Below are 24736 nucleotides of genomic sequence, written 5' to 3'. Positions count from 1 at the left end.
GGTGGCTGAGACAGGAATTAAGTCCTAACAAAAATGGCTGCCAATGGTGGCTGAGACAGGAATATAGTCCTAACGAAAATGGCTCCCTGAGGTGGCTGAGACAGGAATTAAGTCATAACAAAAATGGCTGCCAATGGTGGCTGAGACAGGAATATAGTCCAACAAAAATGGCTCCCTGAGGTGGCTGAGACAGGAATAAAGTTACAACAAAAATGTCTCCCTCAGGTGGCTGAGACAGGTATATAGTCCTAACAAAAATGTCTATCTAAGGAGGCTGAGGCAAAAATATAACCCTAACAAAAATGTCTCCCTAAGCTGGCTGAGGCAAAGATATAGTCCTAACAAAAATGGCTTTCTAGTGGCTTGGCCAGGAATATAGTTACAACAAATATGGCTCCCTCTGGTGGCTGAGGCAAGAATATTGTCATAACAAAAATAGCTACATCTGGTGGCTGAGACAGGAATAGAGCAGCAGAAAAAACAATGGCTCCCTCTGGTGGACAATGATGAGGTTACCTGCTGAAACACACTGACTGACTGTTGTCTCATGATCGGCGGCTGCACAGGAACAACATGCGCTTCTTGCCTTCTTACTTTTGTCTACAAAAACAAAAATAAAGATCAAATCAAACAACCAAGTAGTGGGAGGACATGTCACAGGTGTGTCACTCGCCTTCCTGGGACATCTCCCAAAGATCCAGAGCTACTTTGAAGGCCTGTGCCACTGTTAATGTCACAGCCTGGGCCTGCAATCCCAACACAGTTGAAGCCATTAGTTACACAATCACCACTCCAAATAACTCACAACTCGGGACATTCCCATCAGGGATTTATGCTGCCGATACTGAGTGAGATCAAGTCGATACCAATACTCATCATACATGAGTGAGATCAAGTCGATACTAATACTGATCATGAGTATTAACTGTAATTATTTTTCGTTTATTTATGGAGTGTACTATTGACCATTTAACAATATCAACAATATTTAAATGAATTCCCTATTCTCTTTATTACATACAATTGTTTGAGCAAAAACAAGTTACTGGTACAAAATAACAAAATAAAATGTGCTAAATATTTTTTTCTTAAAATTCTGAAACGTTGTTAAATTACTAGTTTGTATATACAGCTTTATTGATGCAAAATTGCAATTATTGTTCATATATATAGGATTTCCCCCTAAAATAAATGTAATATTTCTTAACCTCACTACGGTGGTACCTCAACCTATCCCTCAGGGTACAAAGAATGACTTTGCTGTCTTCTCAGTAATTTTTTACTATATTTTGGGCCATAAATATTATTGTGTTGATTCAGTAGGTCAAAAAAATTGTGAATGTCATTGCACAAGTACAACAACATTTAGCATTTTACAGAGTAACAGAACAAGAACGCTTACAAGCCCTAAAAGGTGGGAAGAAGGTAAACGCGGGGGGAGGATCAGTTAAAAAGAAGTCGATCTCCTATGGGGTGGTTACAAACTGGGGCCGAGAAATTCAACTCAATAGGCGAAGCACTTATACACATGTTGACACAGAACCCACAAGACTTGCAATAGAAAGAGAGCGTGCGGGCTTCCAGCCCAAAGCTGCCAGCCACTAGGCGCGCTGCTCCGTTTTCCGTCATACTAAGCGTTCATGACGTGGGATGGGGTACGCGTGTGTGTGTGTGTGTGTGTGTGTGTGTGTGTGTGTGTGTGTGTGTGTGTGTGTGTGTGTATTTTTCATGGATCCTTGTGTGTGTAAGCCTGCATCGATTGATTAAAACTTTCATTAGTAGATTGCACAGTACAGTACATATTCCGTACAATTGACCAATAAATGGAAACACCCGAACACGGTTTTCAACTTGTTCAACTTGTCCACGTTCATGGTAAATTCAATTCATGCAGCTTGTTGCAAAAGCGATAACACAGTCAGTCAGTCCAACAACAGGTGTATGTCCATGAGAGACAGTGAAGGAGTTGGTTGCGTCTTTGCCGCACGACCATGCCACGTCGCTTGCATGCAGGTAAAACAATCCAGTATAAAATATTTGTGTTTGATCGAGCAAAAACTAATTTAAACTGTTCACTCTGTCTATTTCTGGTCCCCAAATATATCATACCTCGCTATGCAGAGCATATGGTGTCTCCAAGATGTCATCAAGTTTGCAATTTAGTCCAAACTTGTAAAATTCTGAGTGCAGCTTGAGTCTGGCAGCTTTGGGGTACATTAAACGGCTGCAAGCATTTTCCACTTTGTCGATACACCGCGGCAACGTTTACTGCAATCAGTAGATGTCTTGTTATCATGGTTCCGAATAGGCAGATACTGTATCTTCAACCTCCTTGACTGAAATGTTTGCCAGGCATCTTCTCCCAAGAGTTTTCTGTGTGTCCAGCAAAAACTGTTCCATCAAAGACAGGCCGGTTCACCCGAACCTGAGATCTGGTCAATTTCGTTGAGGTAAGTTGATCAATTCCATTGTTCAGATTTTGGAGAGCAGTGGAAAAAAAGGTTACAAGAAAGCCAAAATAAAGAAGTAAGCAGGAGAGATAAAGGAGAAGGGAAGGGAGCGTCCGCCTTCGACGAGTGCCAGACAGAGAAATGACACACCGTTTTCCTATGAGGGTTTTTTGCATGTGCCGGTAGGAGGCCACGGGGAAGACCCAGGACATGTTGGGAAGACTATGTCTCCCGACTGGCCTGGGAACGCCTCAGGATCCCCCGGGAAGAGCTGGACGAAGTGGCTGGGGAGAGGAAAGTCTGGGCTTCCCTGCTTAGGCTGCTGCCCCCGCGACCTGACCTCGGATAAGCGGAAGAAGATGGATGGATGGTTTTTTACATGTTAAATTAAAATTTTTTCAATTCTTAATTCTTTCATTTAAAATGTTTTATTACTTTTGTTTTTTGCTCAAATCTTTATTAACTTAAACTGTAGACAAAAATATTAAACATATTAAACTATTAATGTATATTTGGACCGTTTAAAGGCCGAATGATATCCCAGTCATCAATTCATATATATTTGCACAAAATAAGTTATTTTACTCATCCAAAAGGCCTTCAAAAGGGTCACCAGGAAAAAGAAAATCATGACTAAAGATTAAAAAAAAATTGAGCAATAAAAATGTGGGGGGAAAAAGGAATCCAAAAAATGTTTTTATGCCCTTTGAAAAATGAAGGCCATCTTTGTCTTTGGTATTAATTAGATTAGATTAGATTAGATTAGATTAGATAGTACTTTATTTATTCCGTCAGGAGAGTTCCTTCAGGAAAATTACAATTTTCAGCACAATCCCATTCAAGATCAGACAAACATTAAAGGGAGACAGAACAGGATTGCTGACGGGTCTGCCGGCTTCCAGCGCCCCTTACAAAAAAAAAAAAAAAAAAAAAAAAAGATGACATACAGGTAAACAGGGGGGGAGGGGAGAAAAGAATAGAAGATTAAAATAAAATAAAAAAAATAAAAAATCGGTCTTAGCCTGGGCCCTGGAGTGGGGGTGCAGACTGAGGCCAAGGGGAAAAAAAACAACAACAAAAAAAATTAAAAAAAATAAAAACAAAACTCATAGCCATAGTACACATCCCTCTTACATGTATATTGTCTAATAACGAAGAGTCAGTGCATCGTTAAACCAGTGAAAGAATTGAACATTGACATTTAAAAAGTTAACATGAAAATAGAAATACTGAAAGGACAAAAAAGTAAGTAAAAATAAGTATTCTGATTATTTGAAAAAAAAACAGTTATTGCGAGAAAAAAACTCGAATTTTGCATTGGGATGTGTATTGTTTGGATTTTATCGCTATAACAATGTCAATATTCCGTATTATATTCATCAGTACTATATGTAATTGGTGTAAATAAAGATGTCAACAAGAGGTTGTAGACCAGCAACATGATGTAACATCTCACAGCAGGAAAGTCTTAGACAAGTCAACTATTTTTGTAGTGCAGGTGATCACTTTGTTTCTATTCTTTAGATTACACTCATCTGGAAATAACATGGACATCCATCCATCCATTTTCTACCGCTTATTCCCTTTCGGGGTCGTGGGGGGCGCTGGCGCCTATCTCAGCTACAATCGGGCGGAAGGCGGGGTACACCCTAGACAAGTCGCCACCTCATCGCAGGGCCAACACAGATAGACAGACAACATTCACACTCACATTCACACACTAGGGACAATTTAGTGTTGCCAATCAACCTATCCCCAGGTGCATGTCTTTGGAGGTGGGAGGAAGCCGGAGTACTAGGGAGGGAACCCACGCATTCACGGGGAGAACATGCAAACTCCACACAGAAAGATCCCGAGCCTGGATTTGAATCCAGGACTGCAGGAACTTCGTATTGTGAGGCAGACGCACTAACCCCTCTGCCACCGTGAAGCCTAACATGGACATGATATATCAATTATATAATAGGAATCAACACAATAACGTTAGGGTGTGGATTTTGTAACAAAAGGAATCGTTGGTGTTGCATGTGGATGTACCGTATTTTTCGGAGTATAAGTCGCTCCGGAGTATCCGAAAATACATGATAAAGAAGGAAAAAACATATATACGTCGCACTGGAGTATAAGTCGCATTTTGGGGGGAAATGTATTTGATAAAACCCAACACCAAGAATAGACAATTTAAAATAAATAAAGTATAGTGAACAACAGGCTGAATAAGTGTACGTTATATGACTCATAAATAACCAACTGAGAAGGTGCCTGCTATGTTAACGTAACATATTATGGTAAGAGTCATTCAAATAACTATAACATATAGAACATGCTATACGTTTACCAAACAATCGGTCACTCCTAATCGATAAATCCCATGAAATCTACTTCCTCGACGTCGCTTCTAAACAACTCTGCCAACTCCAAAGGTATGCGCCGTTTTCTGCTGCATATTTCACTACGTCCAGCTTGTAATCTGCAGTACATGATATCCTTCTCGGTGCCATTTTTGTTCAGCCCTTCTCAGTTTTTATAAGTTACCGCCAACGATGAAAGCTCTTTCCCGGTTGCAGTTAGTCCAGAAGGCGGCAGCACGACTTTTAACAGGGGCCAGGAAACGCCAGCATATAACCCCAATTCTTCACAGTTTGCACTGGCTCCCTGTTCATTTTAGAATTGAATTTAAAACATTGCTGTTTGTTTTTAAATCTTTACATGGACTGGCACCTCAATATATCTCGGACCTCATCCAAATTTACATTCCTGCGCGCGCTCTGAGGTCCGAGAGCCAGTTCCAGCTCGTGGTGCCCAAGACCAGACTTAAGACCAGGGGAGACAGGGCCTTCTCTGTGGTCGGCCCTAAGCTCTGGAACACTCTGCCGCTCCATGTTCAAACTGCTTCCACAGTGGAGTGTTTTAAGTCTCGTCTTAAGACCCACTTTTATTCTTTGGCTTTTAACACTACGTGAGTTGTGTGGTCCTCTGTTGTCCTCTGTGTTTTTTATACACTTTGATTTTTATTTTACTGTTTTAATTGATTTTACCTTTTAAAATAGTTTTTAATCATATTTGTTTTTATATTGTTTTTATTGGTTTTTTTTGTATTCATTTTTTGTTTTATTCAGTCATTGGTGGAGCATAATATTGTTTTTAACATGGCTGTGCAGCACTTTGGAAACTTTATTGTTGTTTAAATGTGCTATATAAATAAAGTGGATTGGATTGGATTGGAAATGATCCACTTTAATAGCTACGGCAGTAGCATGTAGCGTATAGCAGTTAGCATTCCATGACCCACAATGCACTTCTGCCATCACCCTCCCCCGCCAAATTCTTATTGGTTGACGTGTATGTGACGATTGATGACATTTTCTTCGTCTCTTCCGCAAATGAGATAAATATTATTATTATTTGATATTTTACGCGGCTTCACGGTGGCAGAGGGGTTAGTGCGTCTGCCTCACAATACGAAGTTCCTGCAGTCCTGGGTTCAAATCCAGGCTCGGGATCTTTCTGTGTGGAGTTTGCATGTTCTCCCCGTGAATGCGTGGGTTCTCTCCGGGTACTCCGGCTTCCTCCCACTTCCAAAAACATGCACCTGGGGATAGGTTGATTGGCAACACTAAATTGGCCCTAGTGTGTGAATGTGAGTGTGAATGTTGTCTGTCTATCTGTGTTGGCCCTGCGATGAGGTGGCGACTTGTCCAGGGTGTACCCTGCCTTCCGCCCGATTGTAGCTGAGATTGGCGCCAGTGCCCCCCGCAACCCCGAAAGGGAATAAGCGGTAAAAAATGGATGGATGGTTGGATGGATATTTTACGCTAATGTGTTAATAATTTCACACATAAGTCACTCCGGACGCACCTCCGGCCAAACTATGAAAAAAACTGCGACTTAATAGTCCGAAAAATACGGTATTTGAGTGACTGGAGGACATATTGAGTGTTGACAGCTATAGTTGTGCTCATAAGTTTACAAACCCTGGGAGAGTTTATGATTTCTTGGCCATTCTTCAGAGAATATGAATGATACCACAAAAACCTTTCTTCCACTCATGCTTAATGGTTGTGTGAAGCTATTTATTGGCAAACAACTGTGTTTACTCTTTTTAAATCAAAATGTTAAAAGAAAGTACCCAAATCACCCTGATCAAAAGTTTACATACCTCAGTTGTTAATACTGTGTATTGGCCCCTTTAACATCAATGACAGCTTGAAGTACTCTGTGGTAGTTGTGGATAAGGTTCTTTTTTTTCTCAAATGACAAAGCTGCCCATTCTTCCTGGCAAAAAGCCTCCAGTTCCTGTAAGTTCATGGGCTGTCCTGCATGAACTGAGATCCCCCCAAAAGTGGCTCAATGATATTGAGGTCAGAAGATTGAGATGGCCACTCCGCAACCTTCACTTTGTTCTGCTTTAGCCAATGACAGGTCGACTGGGCCTTGTGTTCTGGATCGTTGTCGGGTTGGAATGTCCAAAACGTCCCATGTGCGGGCTGATGAGTGCAACATTTCCTCCAGTATTTTCTGATAACATGGTGCATTCATCTTACCATCAATTTTGGCCAACTTTCCAGTGCCTTTCCATCCCAAAAACATCAGTGATCCGCCACCGTGTTCCACAGTAGGAATGGTGTTCCTTTCATCATAGACTCCTCTACAAATGTAACGTTAATGGTTGTGGCCAAAAAGTTCAATTTTGGTCTCATCACTCCAAATTACTTTGTTCCAGAAAATTTGAGGCTTGCCTCTGTGCTGTTTGGCGTAATGTAAGCGGGATTCTTTGTGAATTTTGCATAAAAATGGGTTTCTTCTGGTGACTCGACCATGCAGCCCATTTTTCTTCAAGTGCCTCCGTATTGTGCATCTTGAAACAGCCACACCACAATTTTTCAGAGTCCTGTATTTCAACTGAAGTTATTTGTGGATTTTTCTTTGCATCTCGAACAATTTTCCTGGCAGTTGTGGCTGAAATCTTTCTTGGTCTACCTTACCATGGTTTGGTTTGAACAGAATCCCACATTTTCCACTTCTTAATCAGCTAATTGGCATTCTCAATTGCTTGGATGCCTTTTTATACCCCGTTCCTGTTTTATGCAGTTGAATTACCTTTTCTCGCAGATCCTTTAACCACTCTGTTGCTTTCCCCATGACTCAGAATCCAGAAACATCTGTGCAGCACTGGAAGAAAGCTGCAATGGTCTGCCAGAAGCCCAGAAACTCACTGACCTTTTATACACACATATTAAAGGCCTACTGAAATGAGATTTTCTTATTTAAACGGGGATAACAGGTCCATTCTATGTGTCATACTTGATCATTTCGCGATATCGCCATATTTTTGCTGAAAGGATTTAGTATAGAACACCGACGATAAAGTTTGCAACTTTTGGTCGCTAATAAAAAAGCCGTGCCTGTACCGGAAGTAGCAGACGATGTGCGCGTGACGTCACGGGTTGTAGGGCTCCTCACATCTGAACATTGTTTATAATCATAGCCACCAGCAGCAAGAGCGAGTCGGACCGAGAAAGGGACGATTTCCCCATTAATTTGAGCGAGTATGAAAGATTTGTGGATGAGGAAAGTTAGAGTGAAGCACTAAAAAAAAAAAAAAATGGCGACGACAGTGGGAGCGATTCAGATGTTATTAGACACATTTTCTATGATAATTCTGGAAAATCCCTTATCTACTTATTGTGTTACTAGTGTTTTAGTGAGATTATAAAGTCATACCTGAAAGTCGGAGGGCTGCGGTGAACACCAGTGTCTCTGAGACGGAGCCAAGATCATAGCTGCCTTTTTGACAGCTACAGGAGGAAGTCGCATAATCCACTCAAGTCTCCGGTAAGAGCCGACTTAATATCACAATTTTCCCATCCAAAAACTTGCTGGTTGACGTACAGAAACATGTTCGCTTGACCGCTCTGTGTTAAAGTGTCACAACAAACAAAGAAACACCGCCAGTGTCTCTGAGGGGAACCATATGGAGGAGCCAAGAAAGCCACAGCTGCCTTTTTGACAGCTGATGCAGGAGGACGCAAACTCCGCTCAAGTCTCCGGTAAGAGCCGACTTAATATCACAATTGTTTTCATCCAAAAACTTGCTGGTTGACATGTGGTAGAGAAACATGTTCGCTTGACCGCTCTGTTCCATATTAAAACTTCACAACTAACAAAGAAACACCGGCTGTGCTTTGGTTGCTAAAGGCAGCTGCAATCCACCGCTTTCCACCAACAGCATTCTTCTGTATAGTCTCCATTATTAATTGAACAAATTGCAAAAGATTCAGCAACACAGATGTCCAAAATACTGTGTAATTATGCAATTAAAGCAGACGACTTTTAGCCGTGAGTGGTGCTGGGCTAAAATGTCCGCTCCAACCAATAACGTCACAAGCACGCGTCATCATTCCGCAACAGGACATTCGCGGGAAATTTAAAATTGCAATTTAGTAAACTAAACCGGCCGTATTAGCATGTGTTGCAATGTTAAGATTTCATCATTGATATATAAACTATCAGACTGCGTGGTCGGTAGTAGTGGGTTTCAGTAGGCCTTTAATTACAAACAAACAGGTCACAGGTGAGGATTGGAACCTCGATTAGCCATTCAAACCTGTTTGTGTCAACTTTTGTGCATGTTATCACATCAAAGTCACTGGGGTACGTAACATTTCCATCAGGGTCATTTGGGTACTTACTTTTGTCATTTGGATTTAAAAAGAGTGAACACAGTTGTTTGCCAATAAATAGTTTCACACAACCATTAAGCATAAGTGGAAGAAAGGTTTTTGAAGAATGGCCACAAAATCATAAATTCTCCCATGGTATGTGTACATTAAATAAAAAGACTCAGTGAGCAAGGTTAGCGCTTGATCGTCCAGTCAAGAGACAGAAGGAACCGAAATACATTTAAGCAAAGTGTGTTTGGATGCCATGCAAACACACCCACTTTGATTATTCACTTGTTTGAGTGGATTAACATTTCGCTGTGGATTACTCGATCGCTTAAACTAGAGGTGTCAAACGTGAGGTGAGATTGTTCAATTTAAAAATTAGCCAAAGTTTTTGAAAGAAAAAAACTGCTGTTCTCAATGTGTCCACTGGATGTCGCCATAGCAATTTTTTATTTCAGCTATGAGCCTTGTGAAGGCAACACTTCCTGTTTGGACATTACTCCCAAAAGGGACAAGCGGTAGAAAATGGATGTATGGATGCATGGTACGTTACTTGATCGTCAAAGATGTTGTTGGGAATGTAACCTGTGACATTTCTTACCCAAATAAATGCTTTTGATAATCTGTACATTTCCTGTTGTATTTATGACTGGGGACACATTTTCTGGGCGCACATAAAAAATGCTGAAATAATATGAAACACCTAAATTAATGTGATTGATTAATAGTCCAAATTCACATGTTTTGTTGTAGATGATGCTACATACGTACAGTACAGGCCAAAACTTTGGACACACCTTCTCATTTCAATGGGTTTTCTTTATTTTCATGACTATTGTAGATTGTCACTGAAGGCATCACAACTATGAATGAACACATGTGGAGTTATGTACTTAACAAAAAAAGGTGAAATCACTGAAAACATGTTTTCTATTATAGTTTATTCGACCCTTTGCTCCGATTACTGCTTTGCACACTCTTGGCATTCTCTCGATGAGCATCAAGCACACCTGTGAAGTAAATACCACTTCAGTTGACTACCTCTTGAAGCTCATCCAGAGAATGCCAAGAGTGTGCGAAAGAGTAATCTGGGCAAAGGGTGGCTATTTTGAAGAAACTAGAATATAAAACGTGTTTTCAGTTGTTTCAACTTTTGTTGTTAAGTGCATAACTCCACGTGTGTTCATTCATAGTGGTGATGCCTTCAGTGACAATCTACAATGTAAATAGTCATGAAAATAAAGAAAACACATTGAAATGAGAAGGTGTGTCCAAACTTTTGGCCTGTACTGTATGCACAGAATAAACCACATGATGTTAGTACATGAGTTGAGGAAAATGAGTAAATTAAATTAACATCCTTTAATTAAATGTTTTAATTTTTCATTTCATCTTCTGATAGATTAAAAATCAACACCAAAGGGAGCATTTTAAAACCCTACCAGATTTTTAACATAAATTTAACTGATATTACACAGAAAGTATAAATAATGACAAATGAAGACAGAGTGCCATCTCCTCCCCAACCCGGAGATGGCACTCCACCCTTTTCCGGGCGAGAACCATGGACTCGGACTTGGAGGTGCTGATTCTCATTCCGGTCGCTTCGCACTCGGCTGCGAACCGATCCAGTGAGAGCTGAAGATCCCGGTCAGATGAAGCCATCAGGACCACATCATCTGCAAAAAGCAGAGACCTAATCCTGCGGTCACCAAACCGGAACCCCTCAACGCCTTGACTGCGCCTAGAAATTCTGTCCATAAAAGTTATGAACAGAATCGGTGACAAAGGGCAGCCTTGGGGGAGTCCAACCCTCACTGGAAACGTGTTCGACTTACTGCCGGCAATGCGGACCAAGCTCTGGCACTGATCATACAGGGAGCGGACCGCCACAATAAGGCCCACTTGAGAATAGATTGTCCTCCATTTGGCCCCTGAAATAAAATGAGTTTTGACATCCCTGGTTTAGAGGCCGATTGATGAAGTGGTGGTAGTGAGGGACTTTTGAGGCGGAAAACATGTTTGAGTTAAAAAGATTTGTGTGGCGTTGTTTCCTTCCTTGAAATTATTTCAAACTGAGACAACATGTCATAATTACGACGGTCAACTCATAAATTTTTTCAGAATCTTAACGGTCCTCCTGGAATGACCCAATTCGGAACCGCTACCAAAAAAATACAGGTACTCAGTAGAGATAACTTGATAATTTTTGTCTGTAGAAAATTTAATTGAATTGAATACAACAAAATTGAGGGGTTCCGGTTTGGTAACCGCAGGATTAGGTCTCTGCTTTTTGCAGATGATGTGGTCCTGATGGCTTCATCTGGCCGGGATCTTCAGCTCTCACTGGATTGGTTCGCAGCAGAGTGTGAAGCGGCCGGAATGAGAATCAGCACCTCCAAATCAGAGTCCATGGTTCTCGCCCGGAAAAGGGTGGAGTGCCATCTCCGGGTTGGGGAGGAGACCCTGCCCCAAGTGGAGGAGTTCAAGTACCTAGGAGTCTTGTTCACGAGTGAGGGAAGAGTGGATCATGAGATCGACAGGCGGATCGGTGCGGCGTCTTCAGTAATGCGGACGTTGTACCGATCCGTTGTGGTGAAGATGGAGCTGAGCCGGAAGGCAAAGCTCTCAATTTACCGGTCGATCTACGTTCCCATCCTCACCTATGGTCATGAGCTTTGGGTTATGACCGAAAGGATAAGATCACGGGTACAAGCGGCCGAAATGAGTTTCCTCCGCCGTGTGGCGGGGCTCTCCCTTAGAGATAGGGTGAGAAGCTCTGTCATCCGAAGGAGCTCAAAGTAAAGCCGCTGCTCCTCCACATCGAGAGGAGCCAGATGAGGTGGTTCGGGCATCTGGTCAGGATGCCACCCGAACGCCTCCCGAGGGAGGTGTTTAGGGCACGTCCAACCGGTAGGAGGTCACGGGGAAGACCCAGGACATGTTGGCTAGACTATGTCTCCCGGCTGGTTTGGGAACGCCTCGGGATCCCCCGGGAAGAGCTAGACGAAGTGGCTGGGGAGAGGGAAGTCTGGGCTTCCCTGCTTAGGCTGCTACCCCCGCGACCCGACCTCGGATAAACGGAAGAAGATAGATGGATGGATGGGATGGATGGATGGATTTTTGTCTTTAGAAAATAGTTTTGAGCAATTAAAAAATTCAAGGGCTTATGTCCTGTTTGGCGTTGATGATAAATCCAATCAAACTTCCCCAGATGGTTCAGAGTGCTTCAACTTGAGAGCATTTTCAGATAAGAACTGTCTTGACTAATTGTTAACATTCAGGTTACAAGCAGAAATTGGAGTTACCATTAATTGGCGTAGAAAATGTCACAGTGAATCTCTACAAAACATAGCTTATCCATCCATCTATTTTCATACCGCTTGTCCCTTTCGGGGTCGCGGAGGGTGCTGGAGCTTATAATGTAGCTAAAGATGGAGATTAATGTGTTTTTCCAACCATGTTGATTTAAGGTATAATAAGTGTTTGGAGTTAAAAGCTCCCTCAAGAACCAATTAAGCTCTTAAGTTGAGGTACTACTGAGTCATTGTGTCATGGTTGAAAATGTTGGCACTCTAATGTCAAAGAAGGAAAAACCCCAGAAATAATTTGAAACTGACATAAATGATCATTTTATCCATTATACATTTAATTCCCAACTTTTTGTTCCTGTAAAATTGCAAGATTATGACTTTATTATCAAAAAGTTTTTATTTTTGTTTCTTGTAACTTTACGTCAAAAACCAAACCATTTTTTTTTTTTTTTTTTTAGTTCTGCTAGGAGTTTGCAGATGTACATAATGCTGTGGCTGTTTCAGGTCGTTACCACAAGGTGTCAGTAAAACCCAATTTGACCAACACTGTACTATTGAAGGCAATGTCACATTTATAAAGTCCAAAAGGATATTTAAAAGTCGGGTGGGATTTTTCTTACAATCTTCTTCTTCTGGCAGAGGAAGGCGTGACACTCCAGGGTTTCGTTGAACTGACTCTGGGAGACGTACGCAAACACTTTGTCCTGACTTTTATCAGCTGTGCAGTACGAGATTCTGCAAAAAAAAAAAAAAATTCACAACATCTGATATCATTCAGATAGATAACTTATTTTTGGAACAACACTGTGGCTTTTACAATCATTTATTTATGATTCATAATTACACAGTGCAGTGCCATGTGGACAATAATATACATCACAAAATAGATAATTGAATACAGCAGGGATTCTTAAACACACATACATATGTAAATATACATATATATGTTTATATATATATATATATATATATATATATATATATATATATATATATGCATATATACATACATACATACAGATATATCCATCCATCCATCCATTTTCTACCGCTTATTCCCTTTGGGGTCGCTGGGGCGCTGGTGCCTATCTCAGCTACAATCAGGCGAAAGGCGGGGTACACCCTTGACAAGTCGCCACCTCCTCGCAGTGCCAAAAAAGATAGACGGACAACATTCACACTCACATTCACACACTAGGGCCAATTTAGTGTTGCCAATCAACCTATCCCCAGGTGCATGTCTTTGGAAGTGGGAGGAAGCCGGAGTACCCGGAGGGAACCCACGCATTGAACCCAGGACTACTCAGGACCTTCGTATTGTGAGGCAGACGCACTAACCCCTCTATATACAAACCCCGTTTCCATATGAGTTGGGAAATTGTGTTAGATGTAAATATAAAAGGAATACAATGATTTGCAAATCCTTTTCAACCCATATTCAGTTGAATGCACTACAAAGACAACATATTTGATGTTCAAACTCATAAACTGTATTTTTTTTGGGAAATAATAATTAACTTAGAATTTCATGGCTGCAACACGTGCCAAAGTAGTTGGGAAAGGGCATGTTCACCACTGTGTTACATCACATTTTCTTTTAACAACACTCAATAAACGTTTGGGAACTGAGGAAACTAATTGTTGAAGCTTTGAAAGATGAATTATTTACCATTCTTGTTTTATGTACAGCTTAAGTTGTATTAACTCCATTTGTTTACAAACACTGGACATGATCGCTCCTTTCAAGTGCCGCCGCTCTAAAGCCACGCCTTAGCCTTGGTTGAATGGCGTCACTCGTGCAGCCAGGCGCGAATGTAGAAGAGCAGAGAGAAGATGGAAAAAGGACAGGCTGCATGTGTCCTTTGACATTTTTAGAGAAAGCCTGTTTTCCTTTCAGATGACTGTAAAAGCAGAGATGAATATATATCTTCTCAGATTATATCTTCTAACTGTAACAACCCCAGAGTTCTGTTCAAAACTATTAACACTGTCATTGATGCTCCCAAATCTGTTGATTTTGATGCTTCTTTTGAATTCTGGGAAAATTGTCTCCATTTTTTCACTGACAAAATTGCGTCAACTAGAGCCAGTTTATCCCAGCTTTCATTTGACCCATCTGTTCCTCTGCATCTCTCTTCTGTTTTCCATCAGTCCTTTTCTTTTTTAAATGACACAGTTATTCATATAAAGCCCTCTGGTTCTCCTGCAGATGCCCTCCCACCTCGCCTGTATAAGGAGGTATTTGCTACTATTGGATCAAGTGTCCTTAACATTATCAATAGTAGCCTCTCTTCTGGAATAGTTAGTTCCAGTAGAGTTTAAACATGCAGTGGTACGACCTCTACTTAAAAAACCAAGCCTCAACCCCTCTCTCCTCTCTAACTTTAGACCTATCTCTAATCTTCCATACATTTCCAAAATATTAGAGAAGGTTGTCTACAGTCAGTTTTTGCCCTTCTTAGAGGATAATGGTATCACTGAGCTGTTCCAGTCCGGTTTTAAAGACCTCCACAGCACAGAGTCAGCGCTTCTAAAAGTTTTTAACGATATCCTCCTGTCAACTGATTCTGGCAAATATGTCATCCTGGTGCTTTTAGATCTGTCTGCTGCGTTCGACACCGTCGACCATGCCACCATAATCGCTCGTCTTGAGAACTGTGTGGGTATTAAGGGCGCCGCCCTCAACTGGTTCCGGTCGTACCTAGCCGACAGGAGTTTTTGTGTAAAAATAGACAGTTTTATGTCTTCCACAGCTCCTCTACCACACGGGGTCCCCCAGGGCTCAATCCTTGCCCCAATCCTATTTGCGCTTTACCTTTTCCCCCTTGGTTCTATTTTTAGGAAGTATGGTATTGCATTGCATTTTTATGCCGATGATTGCCAGATCTATTTTCCCATGGCACAAAATAACAGTTCAACGTCTCATTGACTGCCTGCACGACATCAAAGCCTGACTTTCAGCTAACTTCCTGAGTCTAAATGAAGACAAAACAGAAGTTATGTTGTTCAGTCCAAGTCGCTCTCCTTCCCCCAACGTTGACCTCGGCACTTTGACCCCGTATCTCAGCGACTGTGTCACAAACCTGGGGGTAAAGTTCGACTCAGATTTTAAATTCGAAAAACAAATCAGCAGCGTCGTTCCAAAAAGTTTTTATCAATTACGCCAAATAGCGAAAGTGAAACTGCTTCTGTCGGGACATGATCTCGAGAAATTAATTCACGCCTTTATCTCGAATCGTTTAGACTACTGCAATGCCCTGTATGTCGGCATTAGCCAGGCCTCCCTCGCCCGCCTGCAGCTGGTGCAGAACTCTGCTGCTCGTCTGCTAACACAGACCCGCAGACGTGAGCACATGACCCCTATATTAGCATCCCTTCACTGGCTCCCTGTGCGTTATCGAATCAATTTTAAACTCATTTTATTTGCTTTTAAATGTCTAAACAACCTCGCGCCAACATATCTCTCCGACCTCCTTCAGCCTTACTGCCCCACTCGATCCCTAAGATCAGCCGATCAGCTGCTACTGACGGTCCCTGACACAAAGCTGAAGCTTAGCGGTGACAGAGCTTTCGCCGCTGCTGCTCCCAAGCTCTGGAACGACATACCTCTGAGTGTTAGACAAACCTCCTCTCTTCCTGTTTTTAAATCTCGCTTAAAAACATACTTTTATTCCTTGGCTTTTAACAGTAAGTGATAACCATCCTGCAATGGCGCCCCATTATACACCTGCTGTGAACCTGTTATTTTTTATTTATCTATTTTTTTATCATGTTCTGTTTGTGTTGTGTTTTTTGCTCGTTCCTCGTATTATCTTTTAACCTGTCTGTTGTACATCACTTTGGCTACCCCTGTGGTAAATTTTAAATGTGCTTTATAAATAAAGTTGATTTGATTTGATGAATGGCTTTTGCTTTGCAGAGTAGAGTTTTAACTTGCTCTTACAGATGTAGCGACGAACTGTATTTAGTGACAGTGGTTTTCTGAAGTGTTCCTGAGCCCATGTGGTGATATCTTTTACACACTGATGTCGGTTTTTGATGCAGTACCGCCTGACATATCAAAGATCCGTAATATCATCGCTTACGTGCAGTGATTTCTCCAGATTCTGTGATTTTACGGAGCGTAGATGGTAAATTCCCATAATTCCTTGCAATAGCTCGTTGAGAAATGTTGTTCTAAAATTGTCGGACAATTTGTTTACAAATTGGGGACCCTCGCCCCATCCTTTGTGAACTACTTAGCATTTCATGGAAGCTGCTTTTATACCCAATCATGGCACCCACCTGTTCCCAATTAGCCTGTTCACCTGTGGGATGTTCCAAAAAGTGTTTGATGAGAATTCCTCAACTTTATCAGTATTTATTGCCCCCCTTCCCAACTTCTTTGTCACGTGTTGCTGATATCAAAATCAAAAGTTAATGATTATTTGCAAAAAAAAAAAATGTTTATCAGTTTTAACATCAAATATGTTGCTTTTGTAGTGCATTTAACTGAATATGGGTTGAAAATGATTTGCAAATCATTGTGTTCCCCTTATATTTACATCTAATACATTTTCCCAACTCCTATGGAAACGGGCTTTGTATATATACATATATACATACACATATACATACATATATACATATATATATATATATATACACTTATATACATACACATATATGTATACATATACAAACCCCGTTTCCATATGAGTTGGGAAATTGTGTTAGATGTAAATATAAATGGAATACAATGATTTTCAAATCCTTTTCAACCCATATCCAATTAAATGCACTATAAAGACAAGATATTTGATGTTCAAACTCATAAAAATGTAATTTTTTTTTGCAAATAATAATTAACTTAGAATTTCATGGCTGCAGCACGTGCCAAAGTAGTTGGGAAAGGGCATGTTCACCACTGTGTCACATTACCTTTTTATTTAACAACACTCAATAAACATTTGGGAACTGAGGAAACTAATTGTTGAAGCTTTGAAAGGGGAATTCTTTCCCATTCTTGATTTATGTAGAGCTTCAGTTGCTCAACAGTTTGGGGTCTCCGCTGTCGTATTTTACGTTTCATAATGCGCCACACATTTTCGATGGGAGACAGGTCTGGACTGCAGGCGGGCCAGGAAAGTACCCGCACTCTATTACTAAGAAGCCACGCTGTTGTAAAACGTGGCTTGGCATTGTCTTGCTGAAATAAGCAGGGGCGTGTATGTTGCTCCAAAACCTGTATGGACCATTCAGCATTAATGGTGCCTTCACAGATGTGTAAGTTACCCATGCCTTGGGCACTAATACACCCCCATACCATCACAGATGCTGGCTTTTGAACTTTGCGCCTTTAACAATCAGAATGATTATTTTCCTCTTTGTTCTGGAGGACACCACATCCACTGTTTCCAAATATAATTTGAAATGTGGACTCGTCAGACCACAGACCACCTTTCCACTTTGCATCAGTCCATTTTAGGTGAGCTCGGGCCCAGCCAAGCCGACGGCGTTTCAGGGTGTTGTTGATAAATGGCTTTGGCTTTGCATAGTAGAGTTTTAACTTGCACTTACAGATGTAGCGACCAACTGTAGTTACTGACAGTGGTTTTATGAAGTGTTCCTGAGCCCATGTGGTGATATCCTTTACACACTGATGTCGGTTTTTGATGCAGTACCGCCTGAGGGATCAAAAGTCCGTAATATCTTCGCTTACGTGCAGTGATTTCTCCAGATTCTCTGAACTTTTTACTGATTTTACGGACCGAAGATGGTAAAATCCCTAAATTCCTTGCAATAGCTCGTTGAGAAATGTTGTTCTAAAACTATTCGACAATTTGCTTACAAATTGGTGACCCTCACCCCATCCTTGTTTGTGAATTACTTAGCATTTCATCGAAGCCACTTTTATACCCAATCATGGAACCCACCTGTTCCCAAGTAGCCTGCACACATACATATATATATACAAACCTTTTTTCCATATGATTTGGGAAACTGTTAGATGTAAATATAAACGGAATACAATGATTTGCAAATCATTTTCAACCCATATTCAGTTGAATATGCTACAAAGACAACATATTTGATGTTCAAACTGATAAACATTTTTTTTTTTATTGCAAATAATCATTAACTTTAGAATTTGATGCCAGCAACACGTGACAAAGAAGTTGGGAAAGGTGGCAATAAATACTGATGAAGTGGAGGAATGCTCATCAAACACTTATTTGGAACATCCCGCAGGTGTGCAGGCTAATTTGGAACAGCTGGGTGCCATGATTGGGTATAAAAACAGCTTCCCAAAAAATGCTCAGTCTTTCACAAGAAAAGATGGGGCGAGATACACCCCTTTGTCCACAAATGCGTGAGCAAATGAATTACCATGAATTGATTAACGTGGACCCCGACTTAAACAAGTTGAAAAACTTATTCGGGTGTTACCATTTAGTGGTCAATTGTACGGAATATGTACTGAACTGTGCAATCTACTAATAAAAGTATCGATCAATCAATGAAAATAGTCAAACACTTTAAGAAGAACATTTTTCAAAGTGCAATTGCAAGAAATTTAGGGATTTCAACATCTACGGTCAATAATATCATCAAAAGGTTTGGAGAATCTAGAGAAATCACTCCACGTAAGCGGTATGGCCAAAAACCAACATTGAATGACCGTGACCTTCGATCCCTCAGACGGCACTGTATCAAAAACCGACATCAATCTCTAAAGGATATCACCACATGGGCTCAGGAACAAATTAGAAAACCACTGTCACTAAATACAATTGGTCGCTACATCTGTAAGTGCAAGTTAAAACTCTACTGTGCAAAGCGAAAGCAATTTATCAACAACATCCAGAAACGCCGCCGGCTTCTCTGGGCCCGAGATTATCTAAGATGGACTGATGCAAGGTGGAAAAGTGTTCTGTGGTCTGACGAGTCCACATTTCGAATTGTTTTGGGGAATATTCGACATGTGTTATCGACGCAAAGTTCAAAAGGCAGCATCTGTGATGGTATGGGGGTGCATTAGTGCCCAAGGCATGGGTAACTTACACATCTGTGAAGGCACCATTAATGCTGAATGGTCCATACAGGTTTTGGAACAACATATGCTGTCATCTAAGCACCATCTTTTTCATGGACGCCCCTGCTTATTTCATTAAGACAATGCCAAGCCACATTCAGCATGTGTTACAACAGCGTGGCTTCGTAAAAAAAAGAGTGCAGGTACTTTCCTGGCTCGCCTGCAGTCCAGACTTGTTTCCCATCGAAAATATGTGGCACATTATGACGCGTAGAAAATGACAGCGGAGACCCCGGACTGTTGAACGACTGAAGCTGTTATATTGTTATTCCCAATGTTTTTATTCTTTTTGTAATATTTCTCTATTTTGTTTCCTTTTAAACCCCCATTATTTACTTTTTACTTTTTTTTTAATTGATCTTAACTCTGTACACTGCTGCTGGAATTTTAATTTTCCTGAAGGAACTCTCCTGAAGGAATCAATAAAGTACTATCTATCTATCTATCTATCTATCTATCTATCTATTTAACTATCCAAGACAACAATGGGAAAGAATTCCACTTTCAAAGCGTTAACTATTAGTTTCCTCTTTTCCCAAACGTTTATTGAGTGTTGTTAAAAGAAAAGCTGATGTAACACAGTGGTGAACATGCCCTTTCCCAACTACTTTGGCACGTGTTGCAGCCATGAAATTCTAAAGTTAATGATTGTTTGCAAAAAAAAAATGTTTATCAGTTTGTGAAGTGAATTATATTTATATAGCGCTTTTCTCTAGTGACTCAAAGCGCTTTACATAGTGAAACCCAATATCTATGTTACATTTCAACCAGTGTGGGTGGCACTGGGAGCAGGTGGGTAAAGTGTCTTGCTCCAGGACACAACGGCAGTGACTAGGATGGCGGAAGCGGGAATCGAACCTGCAACCCTCAAGTTGCTGGCACGGCCAGTCTACCAACCGAGCTATGCCGTTTGAACATCAAATATGTTGTCTGTGCAGTGCATTCAATTTAATATGGGTTGAAAAGGATTTGCAAATCATTGTATTCCGTTTATATTTACATCTTTAAGGTTTTACTACTTACGTATAAAATACTACACGGTCTAGCTCCATCCTATCTTGCCGATTGTATTGTACCATATGTCCCGGAAAGAAATCTGCGTTCAAAAGACTCCGGCTTATTAGTGATTCCTAGAGCCCAAAAAAAGTCTGCGGGCTATAGAGCGTTTTCCGTTCGGGCTCCAGTACTCTGGAATGCCCTCCCGGTAACAGTTCGAGATGCTACCTCAGTAGAAGCATTTAAGTCTCACCTTAAAACTCATCTGTATACTCTAGCCTTTAAATAGACCTCCTTTTTAGACCAGTTGATCTGCCGCTTCTTTATTTTCTCCTATGTCCCCCCCCTCCCTTGTGGAGGGGGTCCGGTCCGATGACCATGGATGAAGTACTGGCTGTCCAGAGTCGACACCCAGGGTGGACCGCTCGTCGGGACCCAGGACGGACCGCTCGCCTGTATCGATTGGGGATATCTCTACGCTGCTGATCCGCTTCCGCTTGAGATGGTCTCCTGTGGACGGGACTCTCGCTGCTGTCTTGGATCCGCTTTGAACTGAACTCTCGCGGCTGTGTTGGAGCCACTATGGATTGAACTTTCACAGCATCATGTTAGACCCGCTCGACATCCATTGCTTTCGGTCCCCTAGAGGGGGGGGGTTGCCCACATCTGAGGTCCTCCCCAAGGTTTCTCATAGTCAGCATTGTCACTGGCGTCCCACTGGATGTGAATTCTCCCTGCCCACTGGGTGTGAGTTTTCCTTGCCCTTTTGTGGGTTCTTCCGAGGATGTTGTAGTCGTAATGATTTGTGCAGTCCTTTGAGACATTTGTGATTTGGGGCTATATAAATAAACATTGATTGACATCTAACACAATTTTCCAACTCATATGGAAACGGGGTTTGTGTATATACACACACACACACACACACACACACACACACACACACACACACACACACACACACACACACACACACACAGGTTTATTAACATCTCGATAACCAAGTTATTAGCGCCACCCTTCAGTTTGATACAGTAGTACACGCCCCTGATAATGCTGGCAATGACCTTGGTGCGTTCATACAATTATAATTAGATCCGGCACCAAGTGTGCAACCATATGTCTTCAGGCCAATATGTCTAAAAAGGAGAGTATGCAACACTTGATAACTGTCACATCTTTGTCCTCTAACATTAGAAGGCAATTGAGGCCACTTGCATGTGTACAGTGTGTTGTTATGTGTGTACAGTAATGTGTGCAGCCTCACTTTAAAGGGTAACTGCACTTTTCTGGGAATTTTGCCTATCATGCACAATCATTATGAAAGACATGACGAGGAATGGATTTTTTTCTAATGCATTCTATGTATTAAATAAACAAATAAAAGTCAGCTCACAGCAGAGCTATTGGGAGCTCCACTACTCCGCCCATAAAATCCAATAAATAACCGTTCAAAAGCGCCAACAATGCTCAATTTACATTTTGTGACTTGAATATCAACCAAGTATTAGTGATATTGTTTTTATAACGAACTACTAAGAGAGACACCTCGATCACTTCGGTATCTCCTTATGTTTACATCATTATGTGGTCTGCTACTTTGTCGCTGTAAGTTTATTTTAGATCAGGGGTCTGGAACCTTTTTGGCTGAGAGAGCCAAGAAGCCAAATATTTTAAAATGTATTTCCGTAAGAGCTATATAATAGTTTTTTTAAACATTGAACACAACTAAACGCGTGCATTTTTAGGTAAGACCAACATTTCTAGAGCAGGGGTGCCCATTACGTCGATCGAGATCGACTGGTCGATCTCGGAGGGTGTGTCAGTCGATCTCAAGCCAGGCATTAAAAAATATACATAAAAATGAGCAATCATCAATCGTACCAAGACTTCACTTTCGTCAGTTGTTTGACATTCTCGGCACCCGAGGATCTTGTGAGATGACGCTGGCTGCTGCGAGCTCATATTTAAGAAAAAAATCACTAACAGGGCGGACGCAGAGAAACACATTTTATTTCTAGAGACTCCGTACATACTGTCAAAACTCTAAAGACCGACTGCACAGTTCCTGTCTTCGCCATAAAAGACCTATTTCATCCTCCCTGTGCTAACAAAATAAGAGTCTCAGAAAGCTAGCGTGCACAAGCTAGCAAGCTACGGAGTTTGATGCCAATGTATTTCTCCCCCGCCCTCAGCGACCGCTTTCTCACTTGCTTGCCCACCCGCACACTCACTGACATCACTCACCTGCTGCCAGACATTAAAGGGCCACACACATATGCTACTCTCATAACAAAGTGTTTAAAAACGAGTATGCAAGTTGGACAAATGAGATGCCAAATCCAACCACTTTCATGTGGTATTGGACAGAAAGGAGGACTTTTTTTTTCCTCCATTTGAAAATGCGGACGTTATCAGCACCACTGTCTAATTCCAATCAATGCAAGTCATCAGAATCAAATACACCAACTTATATTCTTGTCTTCATGAAAGAAAGGAATCTATGTGTGTTAAACATGCTTGTATTATCATTAAACACCATTAACTTGTTGACAAAAATGTCTCTTTCATAAATAAATAACTATAAATTATAAATAGGAATGAGGTAGATCTCCTCGACTTGGTCAATTGAAAAGTAGCTCGCCTGCAGAAAAAGTGTGAGCGCCCCTGTACTAGAGTATAATAGGTGTGTTATTTTATGTAATGACATTGTTATTCTGAAGCTAACTGTGGAGGGGGCGTGGCCTGCGGGGCTGCAGCGAAGCAGGGTGTTGACAGGATCGGCCTCAAAATCAGCGACAGGTGTGTAGATGGCCCACCTGGGCCTTGTTATATAATCACCTGTCGCTCTGTTTATAAGCAGCAGCCAGGAGAGACAGGGATGGGGATGGAGCCAGAGCGCGAGCGAGAATGAAAGAGAAAAAGACAATTGCTGGAAAGCAACTGAGAGACTTATTGAAAAAAAAAACAATATTGTAACCCTGAAACAGGCTCTCATGTCGGTCTGAAGAAACCCCAGGAGGGCAAGCCCTACACTAACCAATAATAAATAAATTACTTCTTATCCTTAATGTAACTTCTTGAACAAGTGCGGCAGAAAAAAGGATCATGAGCATGTTTTATATTTTGAACATTATTTTTAACACTGTGATTACAAGTGGAATTAATTATTCATTACTTATTGTGTTAAGCAGTGTCAGCTCAGATTTATCCGAGAGCCAGATGCAGTCATCAAAAGAGCAACATCTGGCTCGCGAGCCATAGATTCCATACCCCTGTTCTAGATCATAAATCATGCCTCTTATCTGGACATGAGACGTCTGAGGAGGTAATCTGACAAGTTGGGAGACTTTGACAGCCATGTAGAGCTTGCACCTGGCAAGGATGACACAAAAGGGCTTGTCTCACACCCATCTTTGCGAGGATTATGAGTCATTTTTTCCCCTAAATGGGAATGTATGAACATCCCAGCAGTCGGCATCCTAATGACAGCAGACCTTGTACAGTAAGTGCTGTTTTTTTTTTTTTTTATGTTTGTTGGCTCTCAAAGTCTGCAATGAGCAGAAATCAGTGATGAAGGGGGAAAAAAGCAAATAATTAATGCACTGCGTATGCTTAAAACAATGAAAATGCGGAAATAGTGAATGTTATAAATGTACCGTTACTACATTACACATTTACTTACCTCGTGTACATTATATAAAACCCTAATGGAGGTGTGTGGATGTTTTTTAAGGGCTCTACTGGCACAATTGAACAGCTCCCATAAGCTCCATTTTAATCAGACTTTTGATCGCATTTATTTAATATCTAGAATGTTTTTTTTTTCAATCCATCCGTCATCATGTCTTTAATGATATTTGTGAACGATGAGCAAAATTCCCAAAAAAAGTGCAGTTCTCCTTTGAAGCGATGCCACTAAATATGTAATAGTACACTGTAAAATGTGTCACTGTAAATACACAGCAAATTACTTTCACAGAAATTTACTGTCACTGCAGAGCTGTGGTTTTACAGTCGATTACAGTAAAGTTAAGATTATAGGCTGCAACTTCACAACTGTAATTTTTTTGTCAATGACTCTCTCATAAGAGTGTCATGTAGTCTGCAGAAGTCCTTAAGAGACAAATCAGTTGGAATTTACAGAATTATATTGTGAAGTGAAGTGAAGTGAATTGTATTTATATAGCGCTTTTTCTCTAGTGACTCAAAGCGCTTTACATAGTGAAACCC

The 24736-nt window shown here is 41.1% G+C and overlaps 1 protein-coding gene across 3 annotated transcripts in view; it reads right to left on the bottom strand.

Moving 5' to 3' along the window:
- si:dkey-71h2.2 (low density lipoprotein receptor adapter protein 1-B) overlaps positions 1 to 24736 on the bottom strand; it is a 113530-nt gene that overhangs the window by 16059 nt on the left and 72735 nt on the right. For all 3 annotated transcript variants that reach the window (XM_061886026.1, XM_061886029.1, XM_061886027.1), the window contains exons 4-6: positions 13053 to 13167; positions 674 to 746; positions 517 to 600 (exon numbers count right to left, since the gene is read on the bottom strand). In XM_061886026.1, the coding sequence (XP_061742010.1) occupies positions 517 to 600; positions 674 to 746; positions 13053 to 13167 (272 nt within the window). The remainder of the gene's footprint in view (positions 1 to 516; positions 601 to 673; positions 747 to 13052; positions 13168 to 24736) is intronic.

This window comes from Nerophis ophidion, linkage group LG24 (genome assembly GCF_033978795.1).
Source record: "Nerophis ophidion isolate RoL-2023_Sa linkage group LG24, RoL_Noph_v1.0, whole genome shotgun sequence".
NCBI lineage: Eukaryota > Metazoa > Chordata > Actinopteri > Syngnathiformes > Syngnathidae > Nerophis > Nerophis ophidion.
Note: the sequence above shows the minus strand (reverse complement) of the source record. Positions and strands in the feature narration are given on the sequence as shown.